The 19911-nt window shown below is 38.5% G+C and overlaps 4 protein-coding genes across 6 annotated transcripts; 2 read left to right on the top strand and 2 right to left on the bottom strand.

Moving 5' to 3' along the window:
- Positions 1-102: 102 nt before the first annotated feature.
- LOC123319891 (protein ROP) lies at positions 103-3578 on the bottom strand. Its single transcript, XM_044906946.1, has 5 exons — positions 2959-3578; positions 2617-2899; positions 2155-2533; positions 1486-1929; positions 103-1365 (listed from the first exon to the last, which is right to left on the bottom strand). Exons 1-5 carry the CDS (start codon positions 3438-3440, stop codon positions 1181-1183), a joined length of 1773 nt encoding a protein of 590 aa, XP_044762881.1. The 5' UTR covers positions 3441-3578; the 3' UTR covers positions 103-1180.
- Positions 3579-4675: 1097 nt separating this feature from the next.
- Positions 4676-10067, top strand: LOC123319874. Of its 3 annotated transcripts, none has more exons than XM_044906900.1 (17): positions 4677-5017; positions 5120-5333; positions 5390-5670; positions 5722-5989; positions 6038-6219; positions 6277-6541; positions 6595-6773; positions 6831-6976; positions 7036-7320; positions 7524-7638; positions 7697-7932; positions 7990-8290; positions 8348-8592; positions 8646-8899; positions 8955-9142; positions 9203-9326; positions 9381-10067. In XM_044906900.1, the coding sequence occupies exons 2-17, from the start codon at positions 5123-5125 to the stop codon at positions 9698-9700; spliced, it is 3600 nt and encodes a 1199-aa protein (XP_044762835.1). In that variant the 5' UTR covers positions 4677-5017; positions 5120-5122; the 3' UTR covers positions 9701-10067. The 3 variants fall into 3 exon arrangements, with proteins under 3 accessions (XP_044762833.1, XP_044762835.1, XP_044762834.1); XM_044906899.1 differs by having other exon boundaries at positions 4681-4803; positions 4860-5017; positions 5722-6219; XM_044906898.1 differs by having other exon boundaries at positions 4676-5017; positions 5722-6219.
- Positions 10068-10111: 44 nt separating this feature from the next.
- Positions 10112-13700, bottom strand: LOC123319889 (kinesin-like protein KIF3A). The gene is made up of 3 exons (XM_044906944.1): positions 12735-13700; positions 12432-12680; positions 10112-12279 (listed from the first exon to the last, which is right to left on the bottom strand). The coding sequence occupies exons 1-3, from the start codon at positions 13569-13571 to the stop codon at positions 11509-11511; spliced, it is 1857 nt and encodes a 618-aa protein (XP_044762879.1). The 5' UTR covers positions 13572-13700; the 3' UTR covers positions 10112-11508.
- Positions 13701-14777: 1077 nt separating this feature from the next.
- LOC123319931 (phenoloxidase-activating factor 2-like) lies at positions 14778-18617 on the top strand. Its single transcript, XM_044907020.1, has 3 exons — positions 14778-15035; positions 15793-16103; positions 18007-18617. The coding sequence occupies exons 1-3, from the start codon at positions 14863-14865 to the stop codon at positions 18522-18524; spliced, it is 1002 nt and encodes a 333-aa protein (XP_044762955.1). The 5' UTR covers positions 14778-14862; the 3' UTR covers positions 18525-18617.
- The last annotated feature ends 1294 nt before the right edge of the window (positions 18618-19911 follow it).

Raw genomic sequence — 19911 nt, 5'->3', positions numbered from 1 at the left:
TTACGAAAGGAATTAAATAGTTTTTGAACAAAGTAGGCGTTTTTTTTTAGGAACTGGACTGGGAAGGACGATGGAATGCAAGGCTAAAGAAACTTGCACCACTTAAATATCGACTACTCTTTAATCTACATCAGCTTAATAATTTATCATATATATATCCAGCAACATTAATTAAAGCTCTAAATCATTAAATAATAGTAGAAAGCATCGAATAATTATGAACACACATAAATGGATTGTAACTTCAGAAAGTCCTCATAAAAACACCGACTACAATCACTAACGTTATATCGACATCTGATACGATTGCTCAACATTTCATTCCAATGTTGAGAAAAATCAAGTGAAGAAATATATTTTTCAACAGACAGGCAAAGTGAACAAGTGTTCTTCTTTCTAACAGTACGAACGAGTCCCCCACGTTAAATTCCAATTCAGTTCCTTTTAATTGACAGATATATCCAGAAAATCCCCATAAAAATCCAGTTGAAACGTGGTCGACTAGGAAAAATTCCAAATTCCGAATAATCATAGAAGTTCACTAAAACGATACTTATGTACAATACTAAATAAAAATACTGGAATGTATTCGTCATTCTGAAACCCCGAATCTACCGAAGAAAAATGAAATAACCGACAGTATACAAGGAAAATCACAGCGACGTTCAACGGAGAAGAAATTTCAAAATTCTCAAAGAAACTACCTCGAGCGAAACCGTTCAAATTAAAATACTTAGGCCATTCAAGTCTTTGGGCGAAGAAAAAGATCCGGAAGAAGCTATTCGATACAATCCATCCCTTCAGCTGTTTATTAAAAGCATGACTAGATACTAAAAACTTCCTGAAAAGGTAGCTACACTTTTAATATTTGCCAAAGAAAAATTCCTGGAAGTTGAAAATGCTCATTTTCATAGATAAGTGCGAATAAAATATACTTTGAATAAAAGAACAAACAAGGAATATATAACAGGTATAGTGTAAAGAGGAATTTAGTACACTCTAACAATTAGTCGGGTTACACCGGGAATATCCAAGGATACGGTTAATTATCAGTTACATAAATTTCAACAACGATAAATGGTAACTCCTCTTTGGTCAGATATGCCTGGAATATACTCGGAGACAAACAATTCGGTCAATTTGTATCGAGGGTGAATGTAACGTTTTTCTTACTTGTTTTCTACCCGGTCAAAGTGGCCAGGTCGCTGAGGAAGCCCTCCGGCGTCAGGACATGGGAGGAGCCGATGATAACCTCCCAATTTTTGACAGCGGCTGTCACTTCGTATGCGCATCGAACCTCTGAGAAACTCATCCCGCCAACTATGAATACTATGAGTCGTGGGACGTTCTTGACAGTCTGTTGACCTAGAAAATTACAGTATAATGTTAATCACCAAACCCTGAACCTTGCACTCACAAATATCTGGAATAAAATTAGTTTCACCCATTCAAAAAACAATAAAGGACAAATATGTAAACTCCTACCTCTGTCTTTGTGCCACTGTCCGTATCGGGCGCTGCTGGGCGCGTGGTAACCGGTGGTCTGCGCCCTGCCGGCCAAAAACGGGAAATGCTTGTGGTCCAGCTTGTCCTCGATGCAATCCTCCATGATGTCCTTGATGACGGGCGTCCACCTGGACATCTGATACGTCTGTTCGGTGATCCTCTCCTTGCGCGGCACCGTGTACTGTTTGGGCTTCCTGACGCCCACGTCGCTCAGGACGTTCACGCCCAGGAGCTGGAGATTGGCTATGGTCTGCTTGTCCTTGATCTGCGCGTGCGTCGCCAGTTTGGACAGGTTCTCCTCCGTTATGCCGTTCTTGGTCATCGCGTACAGCGCGATGATCCTCATCTTGTCGTACTCGTTGTCGATCTTGGGATCCAGCAGGATGGGGACGATGTTGCGCATGTGATCCTTGATTTTTTCACCTGCAGAAAATATTGTGGTTGACCATAGAACATATGCAACAATCATAGATCACTGACATCTGACATTTTTGAATGGATTCTAACCTCAAAACCTGAAGACCATAGATGGAAATGCTGACAGCTGACAGATGTCATTCAATTTTGAACGGATTATAAGTATTGACAACCTTCAGAGAAATATTACCCTATAATGCCTGAACTGAGGATAGGATCTATCGGACATACCTTCAGCGTCAGTCCCCATGGCCAGATCCTGCTCGACCTTGCAGAGTTTATCGACGTAGGTCTGATAGGCCTTCATGCAGTCCTCGGCGAGGTGCAAGTGAGTGGCGTACTTGGACAGCTCCTTCTGGTACTGAGGCATCTTTTTGATCATCTGCGAAAGATCCTTCATCGACTGTTTATCGCTGGCCGTCATACGTTTAGAGTCGGTGAATTTCTTCAGGTTCTTAGTGACGTTCTGCGATACGACTGCGATGTGCTGATGGCGTAGCTCGACCCACAGCTCGTCGTTCTCGTCGAGCAGGACCTCTTTCTGAACGCCGGCAGAGGCCTCGTATTTGTACACGTCGTTTTCGATGGGAAGGAGATCGTATGCCATGGCCTGAAAGAAAGCGTTGTAATCATAATGGAAGAGCTCCAACAGATTAGTTGTTTCATGCAGAAATTTCAAAGCCCTTGGCTTACTTGGAAGGTTAATTCATGCAAAAGTGGCGATATACAGTCGAAACCCCTATCTAAAATAAGCAACTGCGATCTGGCCTTCTCCGGACCTTCCCCCATCGTAGGCTCATCGGCTTTATACGCATCCAATTTTTGTTGGATCAACTGAGCCAGCTCAACATTCCTTTCCCAGTCGGCTCGATAGCGAACTGAAGGATATTCGCCCAAGGTAGCACAAAGGGTGGCTATTTGCTCCGCCATTCTTTCCATGTTGGCATTACGAGCAGCAGCAAATGTCGGATCATAACTAAAATGACCAAATATTTCAATAATTCCTTCAATAGTCGGAAATACTGAAAATGTTACCTGCATTGAAAGGTATCTGGTGAATCTAAGGAGAACACTTGTGATTCGTACGGTAGGAAGGCAATATTGATTTCTTTCAACGTTTTGATCTTTTTCGCAGCAGCAGATTTGCACAGCTCATTGAACAGTTCCTCCGGGCAAACTTCTGTGAAGTAAACATGGGCCGCTTTGTACATGAGCCTCGGGCCTTCGTAATCTCTCATAAGAGCATTAACAGACTTTTGCGATGGAGTTATGAGATAAACACCTTCCATCGTTGTCAACGGTTCTCGTTTCTTGTTGATATCTTCCACGAGAGTAATTCCTTCAGCTGATAAATCGTGCATCTTACAACATGCAGATACCATTCTCATTGCCAGTTGATCTACGATAAGAACCCTCCATTCAACCCCATGACCCGGTGGTTGATTACCCTTTTTGGTTGCCTTTTGTTTTATCACTTCATTCATTATCTTCTGACCCACTTGTGCTTTTAGAGCCATTGTTAATTCCGAGGGTATTAAGCGTTGATATCAAGAATAAGATGCTCCAGAACCCCTGAAGCCTGAAAATATTATTGAGTGGGAGGAAGCAGAAATTTATCAATAAAGAACTGTCAGCGAAATCTGAAGTGTCGCAGGTCGCAGATTGATTGACAGTGGAAGGTCATGCATAGAAAATTAATACATCAATAATTACTTGTTCAACCGCAAATAATCTGATTTTTGATTTATATTGATTATAAGATCTTAATTTATTACAAGTTATAAACCAATATTCGGCGTCTCCGAATTAGTTGCCAACCACTATTTTATCAAAGAGGAACAAGAGATTTCACTCCTCGAATTTAGTTCCCGAGTCTACGTCAATGGTGGGGCGACCTTCGCAATGCTTTGCCTCGAGCCAATTTCCCACTTGTCTTCTAGTTGCGAGGGAGCCAATCAGATCGCAGGAATGTTGAATGGCCAATCAGATTGAAGATTCAGTCGAACAGAATCAGCTGGTCTCGTGTTTTGATTGTCAAATTGAAAGCAAATAATCCTTGGTTAAAAGTGTTTTCGTAATTCAATTTTTTCATTAGAATAAAGAATAAGTCATCCATTTATGAATAATATCGATAAATAGGCCACTCCAACCCGCTGTCAGATAGATATCAAAATAGAATTGTTGAGGATTAACAGGTGTTGTGTACATAAATAAAACATATAAATCATATAATTAGGAATATTATTGTACTTTTAGTTAATATACGTACATTGAATTAGCATTAAATTCTTTGAGTGAGGAATTTCACTTGTAATGACGCGTTTTTTGTCGTCCACAATTTTTGTGAGGTTAGAAGGTTGGAATGGCTTCGATTCGTAAGAGTTTCAATCGTTTTCTTCATAATTCAACAGACAATCATATTGACATATCAATGTTTCTAGAGGATATTTCGTGATAATTTAAAATTCAGAAAATAATAATCTGTTCCGTCTGCCGTCTGCTAGGTTATGTTTGAAAATTTCGAATTTGACGTAAGGGACTCCGCCCATTTCTGCTCAAGGTCACAGTAACACGCAGCGTCATAATAGTAGAGTGAAATCTCTTGTTCCTCTTTGATTTTATGATAAACTGAAAAACTGCCGAGATTCATAGAAAGATGAGACCAGAGACAAGGTTTTCTCTATGGATGAGACCAAAGAGCAGAGGTTTGTCTCTGCCAAAGAGTAAGAAATTGTTTCTCTATGACAAAACGTCAAAATACTTAACCTCTTTGGGAAAAATCCAAATAATCAGGAAAATTTTCGAAAATTATATGAAATTGACGCTAAATCAATAGTTTTCTAAAAGATTTAAACTCCCCCACTGAACATTTATTGTTTGGTATTATATCTTCCTTGATATCAATACCTGAATAGTGGTTGATGATCTTTTTATAGGTTATAATTTAATCAATATTTTGAATTAGGTCGACTCTATTTTTAAATAACAAGCCCTTTAAGAATGGGACAGTGGAAATGAATCATAAAATGGTTTAATTATACGACTACTACTTATTTCAAGGGAAGTGGTACAAAAGGGTGGAGGTCAAAGAAAAGTAATTACTAACATTATGAAAATGTATCTTTTGATTGAAAATTATTATATACCACTATTATTTAATGAAAGAGCATGATTTCTTAATGTTGGCTGATTTCAGAAAATGGTTCGGGTAATCTCTGTTCATAATTTTACCAGTCAAAGCGTACAAACTGTTGAGCAACCGACAGCATGCACAACAGCGCCCCCAGATCGCTTCCTGCTTGCCCTTATGAGTAACTGTGTGGAAGTCAGAGATTTGAAGAATAATGCAGAACTCCTGTTCACCTTTCCAACAATTGACGAAGTAGCACAAATCTGCTACAGTCTCAACGGTTTGTAAACTCTAAATTGATGTAGTTTCTATTCTATAATTTCAATTATTTTCAAGGCGATTATGTAGCGACTCTAGAGAGTAAATTCAATCGACAGAATAGGGAACAAAATTTCGTGAGAGTTTACGTCAACTGGGACAGTATTGCCACATTGCAACAATCGAAAATGACTAGTAGCGGTGTTAGTTTAGGATCGTCTGAATGCGGAATGGTCCAACCAATGAGGGCTAGGATAGCCGGTAGGGTGACACCTACCAGTAATCAATCAGATCTGGGGAGCTTGGAAATGATCGAAATTCCAGTAAAAAGGAATCCCCATTTCATATCATGCTGTCCTGTGAGTATTTCAACGAAATAAAAAAAGTATCCTACAATTTGTTGTTACTAGATTTCGGGAAACCTTCTCATTCTCTCTAACAATATCATCAATATCTACAAGTTCAGAGTGAAGACACACGATATTTCCAAAATGAAATTCATAGACTTCAACGACACAGGAATCAGGATTGAACTTACGTTCGAGCCGACTAAAATTGAAATGTGCGAAAATTATATAGCCGCAATGAATAGGGATAATATGCATCTGTTTAAAATTTATAAGAAATCTTCCAAAGACAGTAATTCTAAGAAAAATAGCGCAGAGTTTCCACAGAGGGGTAAGTTTACGCAGAGTTGTGAAAAAATTGTAACTTTTGGTTCCTCAGGCCCCGACGACACAATAGATTTTGCCAAACTGCTTAGGGAGGAGATGAATGAAGGGAGTGAGAAAATTACTATCCATTTACCGAGTATAGTGAGAGAAAATAGTCTAATTCACAAACAAAATCCATTCACCTTCTGGGACAAGGAGATGAAAGCCACAATTTTCAGTAATTCACCTCTGGACGTGAGTATTATCCAAAGATTTTTCAGCAGCATCTGATTGATTGTTGAAACATTCCAGAATTCGATAAGTCAATACAAGGTGAGAAATCTAATTCAGCTACGACTATTGCCTGTTCTTATCGAAGATACACTAACACATGTCCTAGAAGAATACAAAACGTTCGTGATGAAACCCTTGTACATCGACGAAGTATTGAACAAATCCAAGAAAGATGCAGACAACGAAAATATGTTCCGGAGCGAGTTTTCCAGGAATCTGAACAGTGTAACCTGCATGGTTGCCACGCAACAAGAGGGATATCTGTTCCATTTCGAAGATATAGGTTGGGTTTTTGCAATAATATGCAAGTAGATCATCTAAACATTCCCTTTTCAGACAACCAGGTTTCAGCAGACCATTGTATCGCTATCTATCCATTCACCGCTCCTGTCTTTCAATTGGTGATAGAGGATTATTTTTTACACGCTTTAACCGTTAGCGGACTTGAAACTTATACGCTTAGAAATGGGCACAAGCTTTGTCACACTATAAAAAGACAGGATGATTTCAATAATGCAAGTATATTATTCCAGTTCAAAGAAAAACTGTATAACCTCGAATTTTTTTTAAAGGCATGTCCCCCTGTAGATGACGGAATCTGTCTGGTAGGATTGAGACCTTTTTTAGGGGTAGAACAGATTTTATCCTCGAATAACCATTTACTTTTACTCGCCAATGCCGACTCATCTCCAACACATTCAGTTGGTTCAAACAGCAGGTAAATTTCTTAACGATTACAGAAAATATTCTATCGACTTTCCAACCATATAATTTCAGCTCCAACGCCGTCTACTGGACTTTATACTGCCTAGAATCGCCCACCCCCAAAACGATATTCAACGATTTCCTAATCGTGGCAAACGAACACAGATTCTCATCGTTACCAACCTACCGAAATTTAATGAACGAAGCACACGTGATACTAAGAGTAGCTCTGTTCCTGAAGAAGTGGACAACAACGGAGGATTGTATAAAATTGGCGAGGATACACAAGGAGAACATGGACGACATTTCGGAGATGTTCAGGGGATCTTGCGCATTGCTAGGCGATCATTTTATCATGTAAGTTTGAAGTTTTAACTCGTAATGTGTTCCTTCACATCTTATTCGTACATATTTAGATACGCCACCTAGTACCAGTTTTTGTAACAACAGTTAGTACTTTGTGTTTTAATAAAGGTCTTCATGAACTTTCAAATCTAACCATCTTCTGATCCATTTTGAAGGTAGATCTACTTTTAATCTTGTTTTATGATGATTTATAGGTCGACCAGCAAGAAAAAGTATCAGCTGGCTATTCCGTACTACAAAATGGCTGGAACTCAAGCAGCCGAAGTTATAAGAAGAATAAAAAAAATCCAAGAGCAGTTGAACGTACATGTAAATAGATTTGATGGTATTGAAATTTCTGAAGATCTTATCGATCCTTCTGTTTTAGTCCACCAAGGGATTGGTACATTATTTGAAGCATATAATGCTGGAAATTCGAAGCGCATATGAAGCTGATAAACTTTTCACACCAAACTCGAGACAGACTTTCCTAGATGATCTTTTGAAGTTATTGGAAACCTCAGATTTCGAAGATCTTCCCTATATCATCCTTAAAAGTAAAATACTTCAAGAATACTCAACGGACAAGCTGATAATAATCTTGTCAACCACTAAAATTCCAGAGTATGTAGATGTGCTATTTTTAACCCTTTTTATTGCAAACCTCGATCATTTTTTCAGTGATTTCACCCGTCAAGATGAGAAAAACTTGGCTCTGTGCCTGTTATACATTCAGAAAAATAATTTATCCCAAGCGAAATTCTGTTTGAAGCAAATCGACTCTAACAACCTCCACAAACTCTTACTGGATCATTGGGAAATTTTATTCGAGAACAATTCCAAGCAGCAGGGACCTAAGGGAATCACGAATTTTTCGGAGGTTGGAGATCTGATCATCAAAAACTACACGGAGAAATTCGCTCATCTCCTGGTCACTTTAGTGATGAAGCAGAAAGTTATCAATTTGAGTAGGCTTATTAAGGTAATAAAACTTTGAAATTTCGTGTTTAACTTGAAGAAAAAAATGATTGTTTTCTAGATATTCATGGAATACTTACCATCGAGCATTGGTGCGGAACCGAACACTGCCACTCAACTTCTTCAGTTAACACTGGAGGAATACTTCGAACAACTATTCTCGGGATCCCAAGAAATCGACCATTCGAGGATTTCACACGAAAAAGGAGCCAGTGAAGCTTTAAAACTTCTTGTACGGTCGTATCTTTCCCAGCTGCAAATTCTACAACTGAAAGAAGAAAACAACAAGAAGAAGGAGGAAAACAGGTAAGGAAATAAAACAGGAATGGGCAGAGTGGATAAAAAATTGTTTTTTGCAGCTTATGTAACGGTGATGCTAAAAACCAAAATGGGGAGGCAGAAATCATACAAAATCCGTTGAATATGTACGAACTTTTCGACGATAACATCTACAAGAAAGACGCTTATCTTTTCGAACGATGTAGGTACGAGTACTTGCAGAAAATGCCACCGTTTCAAGTGGAAATCGTTTCCAAAATGTACAGTATGTGTCTTGAAAATCACAACGACGAGAAGGAGATCGCAGTTAACGATGAAGCTGACGGTATTTTAGGTAACATACAATAATCGCGAATCCGGATTTTTCACTAATTTTTTCTTTGTTTTAGTGAAACTTCAAGCGATTCTTTGCAGCCCAGTTGTACCGAAAGGTTTGAACAGCGAAGTAGAAACCTTCCTTTCCATGAATTCCAATTTACGTGGCAAACTCAGTATACAATCGATAATATTACCGAATAAAGATGCTGTACCACTTTTAATCGAGAACTGTCCCCAATGTTTGCCACAGTTTGGAAAGGTTTGTACACAAAGTTTCCAAATACGAGGAAACGTTCTCAAATTCCGCATTTTTTTACAGGATCGTCTGAAAAAAACTGACGAGTGGAAATTCCTCATCGCTTCGTTACAACAGAAAATTCTGAGATTATCCACCGATGAGAAACTGGATAAAATCTGTTTTTTCTACAAGAAGACACTGAAAGGTGAATTGTACAAATTTAGTGAATTAATAGTTTCAAATATCAAAGTTATTTCAGATGTTCTTTCGCAAGTTGCTCGTGGTATGAACCTGGAAGAGCTGGTTCAAGTATTTCCCCAACGTATCAACACAAACGGGCTTCATTACAATAACGAAGAAAGTAACGATGGTGGAGTGAACGGAACAAATAGATTTGGTAAAGATGTGGATAGTTTCGAAAGCGGAATGGTCTACACTGACCGAGAATTGGATATATTGAACGAGATCCAAGATTACGAGCCCTACATCGTGATATGCAGGGAAACGATGAACGCCAACCAAATGAGAAAACTGATAATAGCCACTAGTCAGCAGTTACTGCGTACCTTGAATTTCTGAGTATAGAGATAGTCAAATTTCTGGTTGTGATGCAAGGGATACCAAAGCTTTTTTATGGACGGCACTTTGAAGAGAATTTTTACACTCGACTTTTCCATACATTCCGGTATATTTTTTATGTGTTTTTTCTATATTCTATCAATAGTTTTTATTCTTTAGAGTTCTTCGTTCTTAATTGTTATCGAAGAATCGACTCGGATTTAATGAGGAGTTTATTTCAAATTGAAATATCATTATGTGATAGTTGATATTAAAAAAATTTCTATTTCCATTGTATAGGGAAGTTTGAACTATTTATTCCGAATTTATTTATATTGAAGATGTTAAATTTGGCGTATTTATTATATTGAATAAAAATTTGGACTTATTTGAAAGGAGTTTATTTATTCGTGGAGGGAATATTAGGGAAACTTGATTCTCATGTGTTTATTGTGTTGGAACGTCACAAAAATACCTTCAAAATATATATATTAAACATCAATAACATGCGAAAAAAACTATGTATAATAAATTATCGCAAAAATAATATAAATTAATCACAACACTTTGCGTCTTTGACAAAGTGCTCACAACTCATAATATATCAAATAGTGCATCTAAATGACGCAAAAAAAAATACCTAAAGCGAGATCACAGCAAATGACATAGATTTTCACATGATACTTACATCATCTATGTTGAATACTGCACAAAAATGATACCACTTTTGAAAAAAATAAATTGTAAACCTATCTCTGAGTTAATAAAACTATAGTATTGTCAGATGACGTAACGCTTTGAATACTGGTAAATATTAGTGGGCAAGTCCATATACGTTTTGATTACTTGTTAATAGTAACAACTAATAGCTTCTTAATAATGCATAAAGATTTTTCGAAAAAACAGGCGATAACTTCATATTTCACTCAAAATGAATCATTCTGTCCTCCGAATCCAAATAAAAGAAGAACAAAATGTTGATTTGAAGCTGGTAAACATGAAACTATCACCTCTAATAATATATGTGGAAATTCTCCTAAATACTTGACTAAAAGTGTGACTAGAACGCTTTACTGGGCAAGGAACGACCTTTAAATGCTGCCAAAAATACTATATTCATCGAGGGCACAAAACCTACCTAAACCTGATCCGTTTCGAGTTGAATCGTAAGAAAATATTTCAAACCAGGGCACACACTAAACGCTTTGCCTGCCCCACAGTAACCAACGGCAACAAACTTTTTTGACAGTTCGATAAGTGCTCTATTGTCAAAATTTGAAGCTGTCAAAAGCTTTACGATTTTAAAACATCAAACGATGTTGAACTACAGAAAAATCAGCTGCTAAATCTGATGTAGGCACTCTATGAATTTCAATACCGCTCAGTGTAACTGGATTTTAGCAAAATTTGTTTTGTCAGCTTGAAATTCTCATCTTCACAATGTATAGTTGAAAAACAATACAATAATGAAGATCGAATGCTGACAAACCATCAAAAATAAAGATTAAGACCGAATAAACACAAAGTATTGAAACTTAAAAAAAAAATTAGGTTATTTCAGTTGTCTATGTCTCCTTGTGGAGGCTCTCTATGTTAGTTTTAAACATGCCGCTGTTTATCAAACCTAACTGGGTTAAAAAATTACTTAGCACACAATTTCCTACATTTCTCGAGCAACTATCGCCTTTTCAGACAATCTACAAACCCAAGCAATTTGATATACCAAAAAAAATTTCCTTCGTCATCCATTCTTACTTTTACCAATTCAACTAACCACCACCACCACCACCCTAACCTTAATTCCTCCCGACTCGTACCTTAACCTCAATTCACTTTCCGTACTTCTGCAATGCCGAATAAGTCTTCTTTTCTAATATTCTCTTTTCTCTCCTTTTCTCCGCGTATTTATGGTAGACGGGCTTCAACTCGTGCCTGTACGCCACATCGAACTCCGTGCTGTGGATTTTGTGTTTCCTCATGTTGTTTCCAGTGTAAGCGACACCCTTCATCTGGAACTCTTGACTTTCCATGTTCCATATCAAGTTTTGCTCGATTTTCTGAGTGTACTCGATTGGAATGTAACTGTCAATTATCAAGGCGGCAAGTTGAGTCTCTCTCATCAAGAGGCGGTTATTGTCAAGTAAAGCTTCCATTTCCCTCTGATACTCGTGCTCCTTATCTTTGTACTCTTCCTTGAATTCATTCAGTAGGGCTTGTATCTTCTTGATTTTTTTGGTTAAAGCAGCTTCTTCCTCCTGCAAAGTAGCGTATTTCTCTTTGAAATCGATCTTTTCGGCGCCAGTTTTCTCCAATTTCTCCTGAAGTTCCTGGTGACTCTTATCTAGACTTTCCAAGACTGCATCTGTGCTCTTGAGTTCAAACTCTTGCTCTTGGGCCTTTTCCAAGAGGTTTATACCGCCAACAAGAATCTTCTTTTGAATCATCGATATTTTCTGTTCGAGCTCAGACTTTTCTTTCTCCGTTTTCTCCAATTCGGCCTTCCATTTCTGTGATTCTTCGTTTCTCGCTTCGATGGCGGACTTTTCACGTCTTTTTCTAGTTGGCTGGATATCTTGGGTGGAAAGCTCCATGATTTTTTGCTGAAATGATAGAAAAACATTGTTTTATCCTCACCTACCAAGAATAATTCATAGTGTTGACCAACAACCAATCAAATTGTCATCCAAAAAGTCATAGAAAATAATTTGATTTGCCAAGGTTGCCAACATAAAAAATCTTCAGTGATACTAACCTGCAAATCCGCAATTTCTTGCTCGAAGCCTTCAATGAGCCCTCTCTGTTCCACATTAATATAGGCATGATTCTGAATCTGCTTCACCCTAGCTGCGTACCGAAGAGTACAAGTGCTTTCCTCGAAATCCAAATCGCAAGGACTTATCATGGCTATCATAGCAGTCTTTGAATTACCTCCAAGAGAATCTTGAAGGAGGCGTGTCAGTTTAGAGTTTCTGTAAGGAATGTGAGTGCTTTTTCCATCGACCTAAAAAAGAACTCCAGATAAAAAAAAGGTTTCAAAAATCAATGTGTCACTTACCAATGCTGAAATAACGTTTCCAAGCACAGAAAGGGATAAATTGATGTTACTAGCTTCCCTCAACCTCTCCCCAGTAGCTTGAGTCCTGCTCGCTCTTTCAGACCCAGCCAAATCGACCAAATTTAATTTTCCAACTGTCGTTTTGTTATCAGTATTATTTCTTGACTCAATAGTTATGGTAAAAATCGCATGTGATCTGCTACTGACATCATTCATTAGTGTCGATCTGGTCACTCGATTTTTGTTTCCTCTATTCAACAGTTCCGTTATGGAATCTACGGAATCCACCGTAAAACCCATAAGGTCCTTGACGTAAACACCTACATCTGTCCTTTCTCGAATGGCAAGCTTTTTATTTGGATTTGACGACAAGAGGTCGCGTACTTCTTCATTGTATATTTCAAGGTAAGTTACAGTAACAACAAAGGATTTCTCTTCGCTCGATCTGGATATTTGGGTGAATATATGTGAGAAGGCGTTGGGTATTATTCCTTTGGACTCTGTGTTCGACATGTTTCCAGCCATAGTGTAAGTCTTACCGGTGCCCGTTTGTCCATAGGCAAATATTGTTCCATTGTAACCTTGCAATACTTTCTCCACAATTGGTGCAGCGATAACCCTGTACAAATCGAGCTGAGTCGAGTCTTCGGCGAATATCTGGTCGAACTTGTAAGGCTTTCTCTTCTCCCCATTTCCATCTTTGTTGAGGACTATCAAATTTTCCGAGGTATCGACTAGCACTATGTTCTGATGATCGTCACTTTTTTCCTTCTTACTCAGGGGACGCACCCTGATAAAAACGCGGACGTTTTCGATTTCCGTTTTCGGATCGGTCATGGTTTATGAGTTTGTGGTATTATCACTGCAACAATTTAGAAATCGATATTACATTTTGTTGTATTGCAGGTGTTGTTATGAATCACCGCTGGCTAAATGCCAATGGGAAATTTTTGCAGGTTGTTTGACTTTTGACGTGACAGTCGGGAAAATCTATGACCCAAAGGTTGCGTTCACAAACTTACTCCGAGAGTAGAGTATGCTCAGAGAGCATACTCTGAGCATAGACATAGACATAGAGAGTAATCAAAGCTTACTCAGAGCTTGCTCAGAGTTAGTGATGGGCAATAACGTTATTTCTCACTAACGGTTATCAACGTTATGGTTTTTTTTTTAATAACGGTTGTTGACAACAGGTGAATACGTTATTTGCTCTGAAGAACGATAACATCTTTGAGCTTTGTCGATTAAGGGGTTTTCTCTACAAATTTAGGGTGTAAACGAGTCACGAGTGAGTTGGAATTTTTTGATGATCATTTTTGTGGATGTTTACTCCTTTCATTCCCCGCTAACGTAACAGAACCATCAACCGAGATCGAGAGTCGAGAATATGGACAACGTTATCAGTTTGGAAAGTGTAAACTGTTAATAAACACAAACAAACGATCTAACTAAACGCCATCAAGTCCAATGTCGCCGACTGTTATATCAGCAACGGTCTAAATAAACGGCTTTTTCAACGCCGACAGTTATTCATTTCATCCAAAGATATTACACATATTGTGTAATATCTTTGATTTCATCAACGGTCGACCCTCGACAGTCAACGATTTGAGACTTCATATTTCGCGAACACGTTACTGCGCAACCTGTTATTGTTCAGGACATATAACGGTTAGTTATTGCTTTTTTTTGAATAACCGTTGTTAAATAACAGGTTAGAGAATAACGCCCCATCTCTACTCGGAGTAAGTTTATGAACGCAACCAAAGATAAATTTCTATGGAGATTTGAATGTACGAGGGTGAGTAGAAAAGTAGAAGAATTGCGAAGAAATATTTGAATTGACTCCAAAAGTGAAAGACAAACATTTTAGGAAGAATTCAATTTTACCTGCGTATTTCTTCAGATTTATACAAACGGCCGACTGACCAGTAAAGTAATACAAAGTATGAAAGTTTTCTTATTAGCTCCTGTATGTAACTTCACATGATATGAATGTTACAAAAACTTCGAAATTTATCAACGCATGCTACAAATGTTCCTTTTTTTCTACCGAAGTGATCGTTTATAAGTTAGATTCGACCAAATTTCTTTCCTTCCTTGAATTGCTGCTACCCTTGTGATCGTCATGGAAAAATCAACATTATTTGTACTTTTTAGTTTGTCAGTGTTATTTCTTTTCGACTTGGCTCATCCAGAAGATAATTCGACTGAGTCATGTATATGCGTTCCTTTCTTTCAATGCTCAAATGACATATCCGGCGAAGTTGTGACAGATGGCAAATTTCTTCTCGACCAAAGGTGAATACCAAAAACCATTCAATTTTTCAAAATCAACAAAAATTTAACAAGCATGTATTTACGCTAGTTTTCACTCTATGCGTATATAAACCATCAGCGGTTTCTGTGTTTTATTTAAAATAATTTTATGAATTTATTAGTTTTACCTCATCTGTTCCAAGAGCTTTGATTCAATTTTTTCAACTAGTTCTTAAAACACGTAATGTTTTAGGAAAATTAGATTGTGTTGGCGTTTTTATCTAATCATTTTTATATCAGAATTAAACGATAAGATAAGCGAATGGAAAAAACACATTATTTTCATACCAGTTATTTAGAACAACGTGTCCTACGTATAAAAAACTTGGGTAATTGAGAATTCGAATCTAAAAATCATCGTAATTCTCGATATTTTCAATTTTTCGATCCAGTCTGACCGAAAATCAAACATTTATTCTTATTCCATATTTATAGCACTCATCTGAAGATTTTCCCTTTCATTCGAAAAATTATGTCCCTAGTGCCTCAGATGACGACCAATTTTCGTTTAAAGCATTTGTCCACTTGGCGTACCACCGCTTACAGACCACAGAAATAAACGAAATAAATGACATAAGTTCATGTCATATTGGGACAAAATCAGAGATATCTCTGGACCTAATCAATATTTCTGTGTCATTTCACGGAAATACACCAACTGGACCAATGCATTGTCCTACTGATTTTTTTTCATAGCACCACTCGAACGATGACTAATTATTTTAATGATTCCTTTCAGGATCGGCCAAAATGAAAACGGCACCAAATGCCCGGGACCTTTCGACGTCTGTTGCAAGGTGAAGAAGCCCAGCAGAAAATCGGGTTCGAAACCCAGAAAGGCAGCGCCACCTTTTCCCATACCACCCATGAGATCGCAAGGATGCGGTTACGATGACAACATCCTCTCTTGGGCAGCCACCATGCTCTTCCAAAAACCCGACAAGCTGTTCCCTCCGACCTACAAGTGCGGAGCCAGCATCATCCATAGGGATGTTGTTCTGACGGCTGCCCATTGCTTGGAAGAAGAAGGATATTATTTTATTAGGACAGGTGAGATATAGGACCGTTTTCGAGTGCCCCAATTCGATACTAAAAAATGAAAAACATCTGTCAGAATCGAAAAATTGTGTTTTTCGGCTTTGCAATTGCAATTGCAATTTTTGAAAAATGCCATTTCCAAGATGAAAATCTAAACGAAGGGAGATAGGCTTTCGAAATTGCTCGCAATGGATTCAGCGTGTTCGAAAACCTATATTTTCATACCAAAATTTCCAATATCTGGCCCAGTTTGGGGGAAAATAATTTTTTTTGTTTTTCCACTTTTCATTTTCGAGTTGACTTCGACGACCTCTCTGGAGTGCAATTCTCTATTGAAGCATCAACTGTTTGGTTTTCCAGAATCTTCTGAACGAATTCTATGCACTCCATATCCGAGAACAGTAATAGAACAGCCTCATTTTGAGACAGAGTAGCAAATAGGTCATTTTAGGGGGGTCTAACCCCTTGCTCATTTTTGACCAAAAAAATCGAGATTTTCGAATTCGAGTTTTTGTGCTAGGGTGGAAGCCTAGGCAACGCTGATTATATAACTGAAAATCCCAAATGGATCTGTCGAATATAACAGGAGATATCGCAGATTGAAAATTGCAATTTTTGAAAAAATGCCATTTCTGAGATGAAAATCTAAACGAAGGGAGATAGGCTTTCGAAAATGCTCGCAATAGATTCAGCGTGTTCGAAAACCTATATTTTCATACCAAAATTTCAAATATCTGGCATCTGGCCCAGTTTAGGAGAAAATAATTTTTTTTGTTTTTCCACTTTTCATTTTCGAGTTGACTTCAGAGAGCTCTCTGGAGTGCAATTCTCTATTGAATCATCAACTGTTTGGTTTTCTAGAATCTTTAAAACAAATTCTATGCACTCCATATCCTAAAACAGTACTAGAACACCCTGATTTTCAGACAGAGTATCAAATAGGTGATTTTAGGGGGGTCTAACCCCTTGCTCATTTTTGACCCAAAAAATCGAGATTTTCGAATTCGAGTTTTTGTGCTAGGGTGGAAGCCTAGGCAACGCTGATTATATAACCGAAAATCCCAATTGGATCAGACGAATATAACAGAAGATATCGCAGATTGAAAATTGCAATTTTTGAAAAAATGCCATTTCAGAGATGAAAATCTAAACGAAGGGAGATAGGCTTTCGAAAATGCTCGCAATAGATTCAGCGTGTTCGAAAACCCATATTTCCATACCAAAATTTCCAATATCTGGCCCAGTTTAGGAGAAAATAATTTTTTTGTATTTCCACTTTTCATTTTCGAGTTGACTTCAGAGAGCTCTCTGTAGTCCATTTCTCTATTAAAGCAGCAACTGTTTGGTTTTCTAGAATCTTCTTCGGTATCTCGGTTTGAAGGATCCACGGAATTATCCTTAAAACAGAAGACATCACGGATACAGAAAGTTTCGTAAAGGTGATTTTTGCGAAACGCCACCTTCGAATACATGAATGTATCTTCGGAACAAATCAAGACACTGAGGTGAAATAAAAACTCGAAGATAGCAAAAAGGAGGGTCTTTGTAATAAACTATCTAAACTATCTAAAAATTCCTCGAACTGTCACACAGGGTGTTTAGAACTTGGCCTACAAATGCATGTTTTTTTTTTCACCCTGTGCAAATGAGCTATCAACAGTTTTGGATAACTTTCGTGGAGTTTGTTTCAATACCAAAGAATTTATCTACGATTTGACGTAGAAAGAATTGAAATCGATCAAAAATTAAGAAAGTTCTTGGACAACGAACTTTAGGGCAGACATTTTCTGATTTTTCTCGAGATGCTTCCAAATCAGCGAGCATCCAATTTGCATGGGACACCCTTTACAAGCTCCGCGAGGGCTGCAAAGTCAAAAACCCGTCCATTTCTCACATATTCCACCCCCATTTCCAGGAGAAGCCACCAGGAAGATGTACAGCGTGGTCATCCACCCCGAGTTCGAGATGGGCTCCCTGCGTCACGACGTCGCCATCATAGTCCTGAGGAAGTACGACGGCAACGGCACCGCCACCACCTACCCCTGCATCCCCAGGACCGTCCAGGTGCCCAACGGGACCGCCTGCGTGGCCGCCACCTTCAACGGCGACCTGAACCGGATGGAGAAGATCCGCATGCCCTACGTGGACCCGGCCACCTGCACGCAACGACTCAGCACCACCAGACTGGGGCGGTTCTTCGAGCTGCACGAGAGCTTCGTGTGCGCCGGGGGCAGCGACAGGGACACCTGCGTCGGGGACGGCGGCAACCCGCTCATCTGCCCGGTGCCGGGACAGCCGGGACGCTACGACCAGGTCGGGATCGTGTCCTGGGGCATAGGCTGCGGCAAGGCCGGCATACCGGGGGTGTACGTCAACATATCGCACGTCAGGGAGTGGATCGACGGCGTGCTGAGGGAGTACGGGAAGAATTGATTTGTTGTGTTGTGTTTTTGACGACGACGTTTGGAAGATTTGTGTAACGATTTTAATAAATGTCTTTTTTTATTGATTTCCGAACGAGAGTAATCCGTTGTTTTATTCATCCTAGAACCATTTGCATTGTCAATTGAGGGAATTGATTGATGTGCAACGAATTTCCCAAGGTTTTCCAGGAATTACAATGATTAATTTTATCACCCCTTTGGAGATTTGAGGAGATTGAGGAGATCGAGTTTGCGATTTCAGTACGCAAAAATTGGTCTTCGTAGGAAACCCTCGATTTTTTCCTAGTTAGAAAAACTATTCAAGAATATCCACAGAAAATTTCATAGACCTCAGTGCTACCGTTTGGTCTTGACGAATTTTTAACGGACTCCATCTTTCTGGGACTTTTTCGAAGGTCAACTTGCGAGTAGTTTTCTTTGAGGAAAATTATCGTAGATCTAAATGTCATAGATATTCTGACAAATCAACTCCTCTAGTAATAAATCTGAGAATTTCATCCATCTCGGCACAACCGTTCGGACTTGACGAATTCTCAAGTGAAAGTTGAAATTTTTGAAAAATGTCATTTGCAAGATGAAAATCTCAACGAAGGGAGATAGGCTTTCGAAATTGCTCGCAATAGATTCAGCGTGTTCGAAAACCTATATTTCAATACCAAAATTTCAAATATCTGGCCCTGTTTAGGAGAAAATAATTTTTTTTGTTTTTTCACTTTTCATTTTCGAGTTGACTTCGAAGAGCTCTCTGGAGTGCAATTCTTGATTGAAGCATCAACTGTTTGGTTTTCCAGAATCTTCAGAACAAATTCTATGCACCCCATATCCTAGAATATAGCAATGGAACGTCCTGATTTTTAGACAGAGTAGCAAATAGGTCATTTTAGGGGGGTCTAACCCCTTGCTCATTTTTGACCCAAAAAATCGAGATTTTCGAAATCGAGTTTTTGTGCTAAGGTGGAAGCCGAGGCAACGCTGATTATAGAACCGGAAATCCCAATTGGATAAGATGAATATAACAGGAGATATCGCAGAATGAAAATTGCAATTTTTGAAAAAATGCCATTTCTGAGATGAAAATCTGAACGAAGGGAGATAGGCTTTCGAAAATGCTCGCAATAGATTCAGCGTGTTCGAAAACCTATATTTCCATCCCAAAATTTCGAATATCTGGCCCTGTTTAGGAGAAAATAATTTTTTTTGTTTTTCCACTTTTCATTTTCGAGTTGACTTTGAAGAGCTCTCTGGGTGCAATTCTCTATTGAAGCATCAATTGTTTGGTTTTCTAGAATCTTCAAAACAAATTCTATGCACTCCATATCCTAAGACAGTAATAAAACACCCTGATTTTTAGACAGAGTAACAAATAGGTCATTTTA

This window comes from Coccinella septempunctata, chromosome 9 (assembly GCF_907165205.1).
Source record: "Coccinella septempunctata chromosome 9, icCocSept1.1, whole genome shotgun sequence".
Taxonomy (NCBI): Eukaryota; Metazoa; Arthropoda; class Insecta; order Coleoptera; family Coccinellidae; genus Coccinella; species Coccinella septempunctata.
Note: the sequence above shows the minus strand (reverse complement) of the source record. Positions and strands in the feature narration are given on the sequence as shown.

Excerpts from the sequence above, each read along its gene's own strand:
- LOC123319891 (XM_044906946.1), bottom strand. The coding sequence starts at position 3,440 with ATGGCTCTAAAAGCACAAGTGGGTCAGAAGATAATGAATGAAGTGATA. Across the intron at positions 2,900-2,958 it reads CCAGATACCTTTCAATGCAG|TTATGATCCGACATTTGCTG; the intron begins GTAACATTTTCA and ends TGGTCATTTTAG. Across the intron at positions 1,366-1,485 it reads ACAGTGGCACAAAGACAGAG|GTCAACAGACTGTCAAGAAC; the intron begins GTAGGAGTTTAC and ends GTAATTTTCTAG.
- LOC123319874 (XM_044906898.1), top strand. The coding sequence starts at position 5,123 with ATGGTTCGGGTAATCTCTGTTCATAATTTTACCAGTCAAAGCGTACAA. Across the intron at positions 7,639-7,696 it reads AAGAGCAGTTGAACGTACAT|TCCACCAAGGGATTGGTACA; the intron begins GTAAATAGATTT and ends CTTCTGTTTTAG. Across the intron at positions 9,327-9,380 it reads CTACAAGAAGACACTGAAAG|ATGTTCTTTCGCAAGTTGCT; the intron begins GTGAATTGTACA and ends AAGTTATTTCAG.
- LOC123319931 (XM_044907020.1), top strand. The coding sequence starts at position 14,863 with ATGGAAAAATCAACATTATTTGTACTTTTTAGTTTGTCAGTGTTATTT. Across the intron at positions 15,036-15,792 it reads AAATTTCTTCTCGACCAAAG|GATCGGCCAAAATGAAAACG; the intron begins GTGAATACCAAA and ends GATTCCTTTCAG. Across the intron at positions 16,104-18,006 it reads ATATTATTTTATTAGGACAG|GAGAAGCCACCAGGAAGATG; the intron begins GTGAGATATAGG and ends CCCCATTTCCAG.
- LOC123319889 (XM_044906944.1), bottom strand. The coding sequence starts at position 13,571 with ATGACCGATCCGAAAACGGAAATCGAAAACGTCCGCGTTTTTATCAGG. Across the intron at positions 12,681-12,734 it reads GAAACGTTATTTCAGCATTG|GTCGATGGAAAAAGCACTCA; the intron begins GTAAGTGACACA and ends GTTCTTTTTTAG. Across the intron at positions 12,280-12,431 it reads AAGAAATTGCGGATTTGCAG|CAAAAAATCATGGAGCTTTC; the intron begins GTTAGTATCACT and ends CTATCATTTCAG.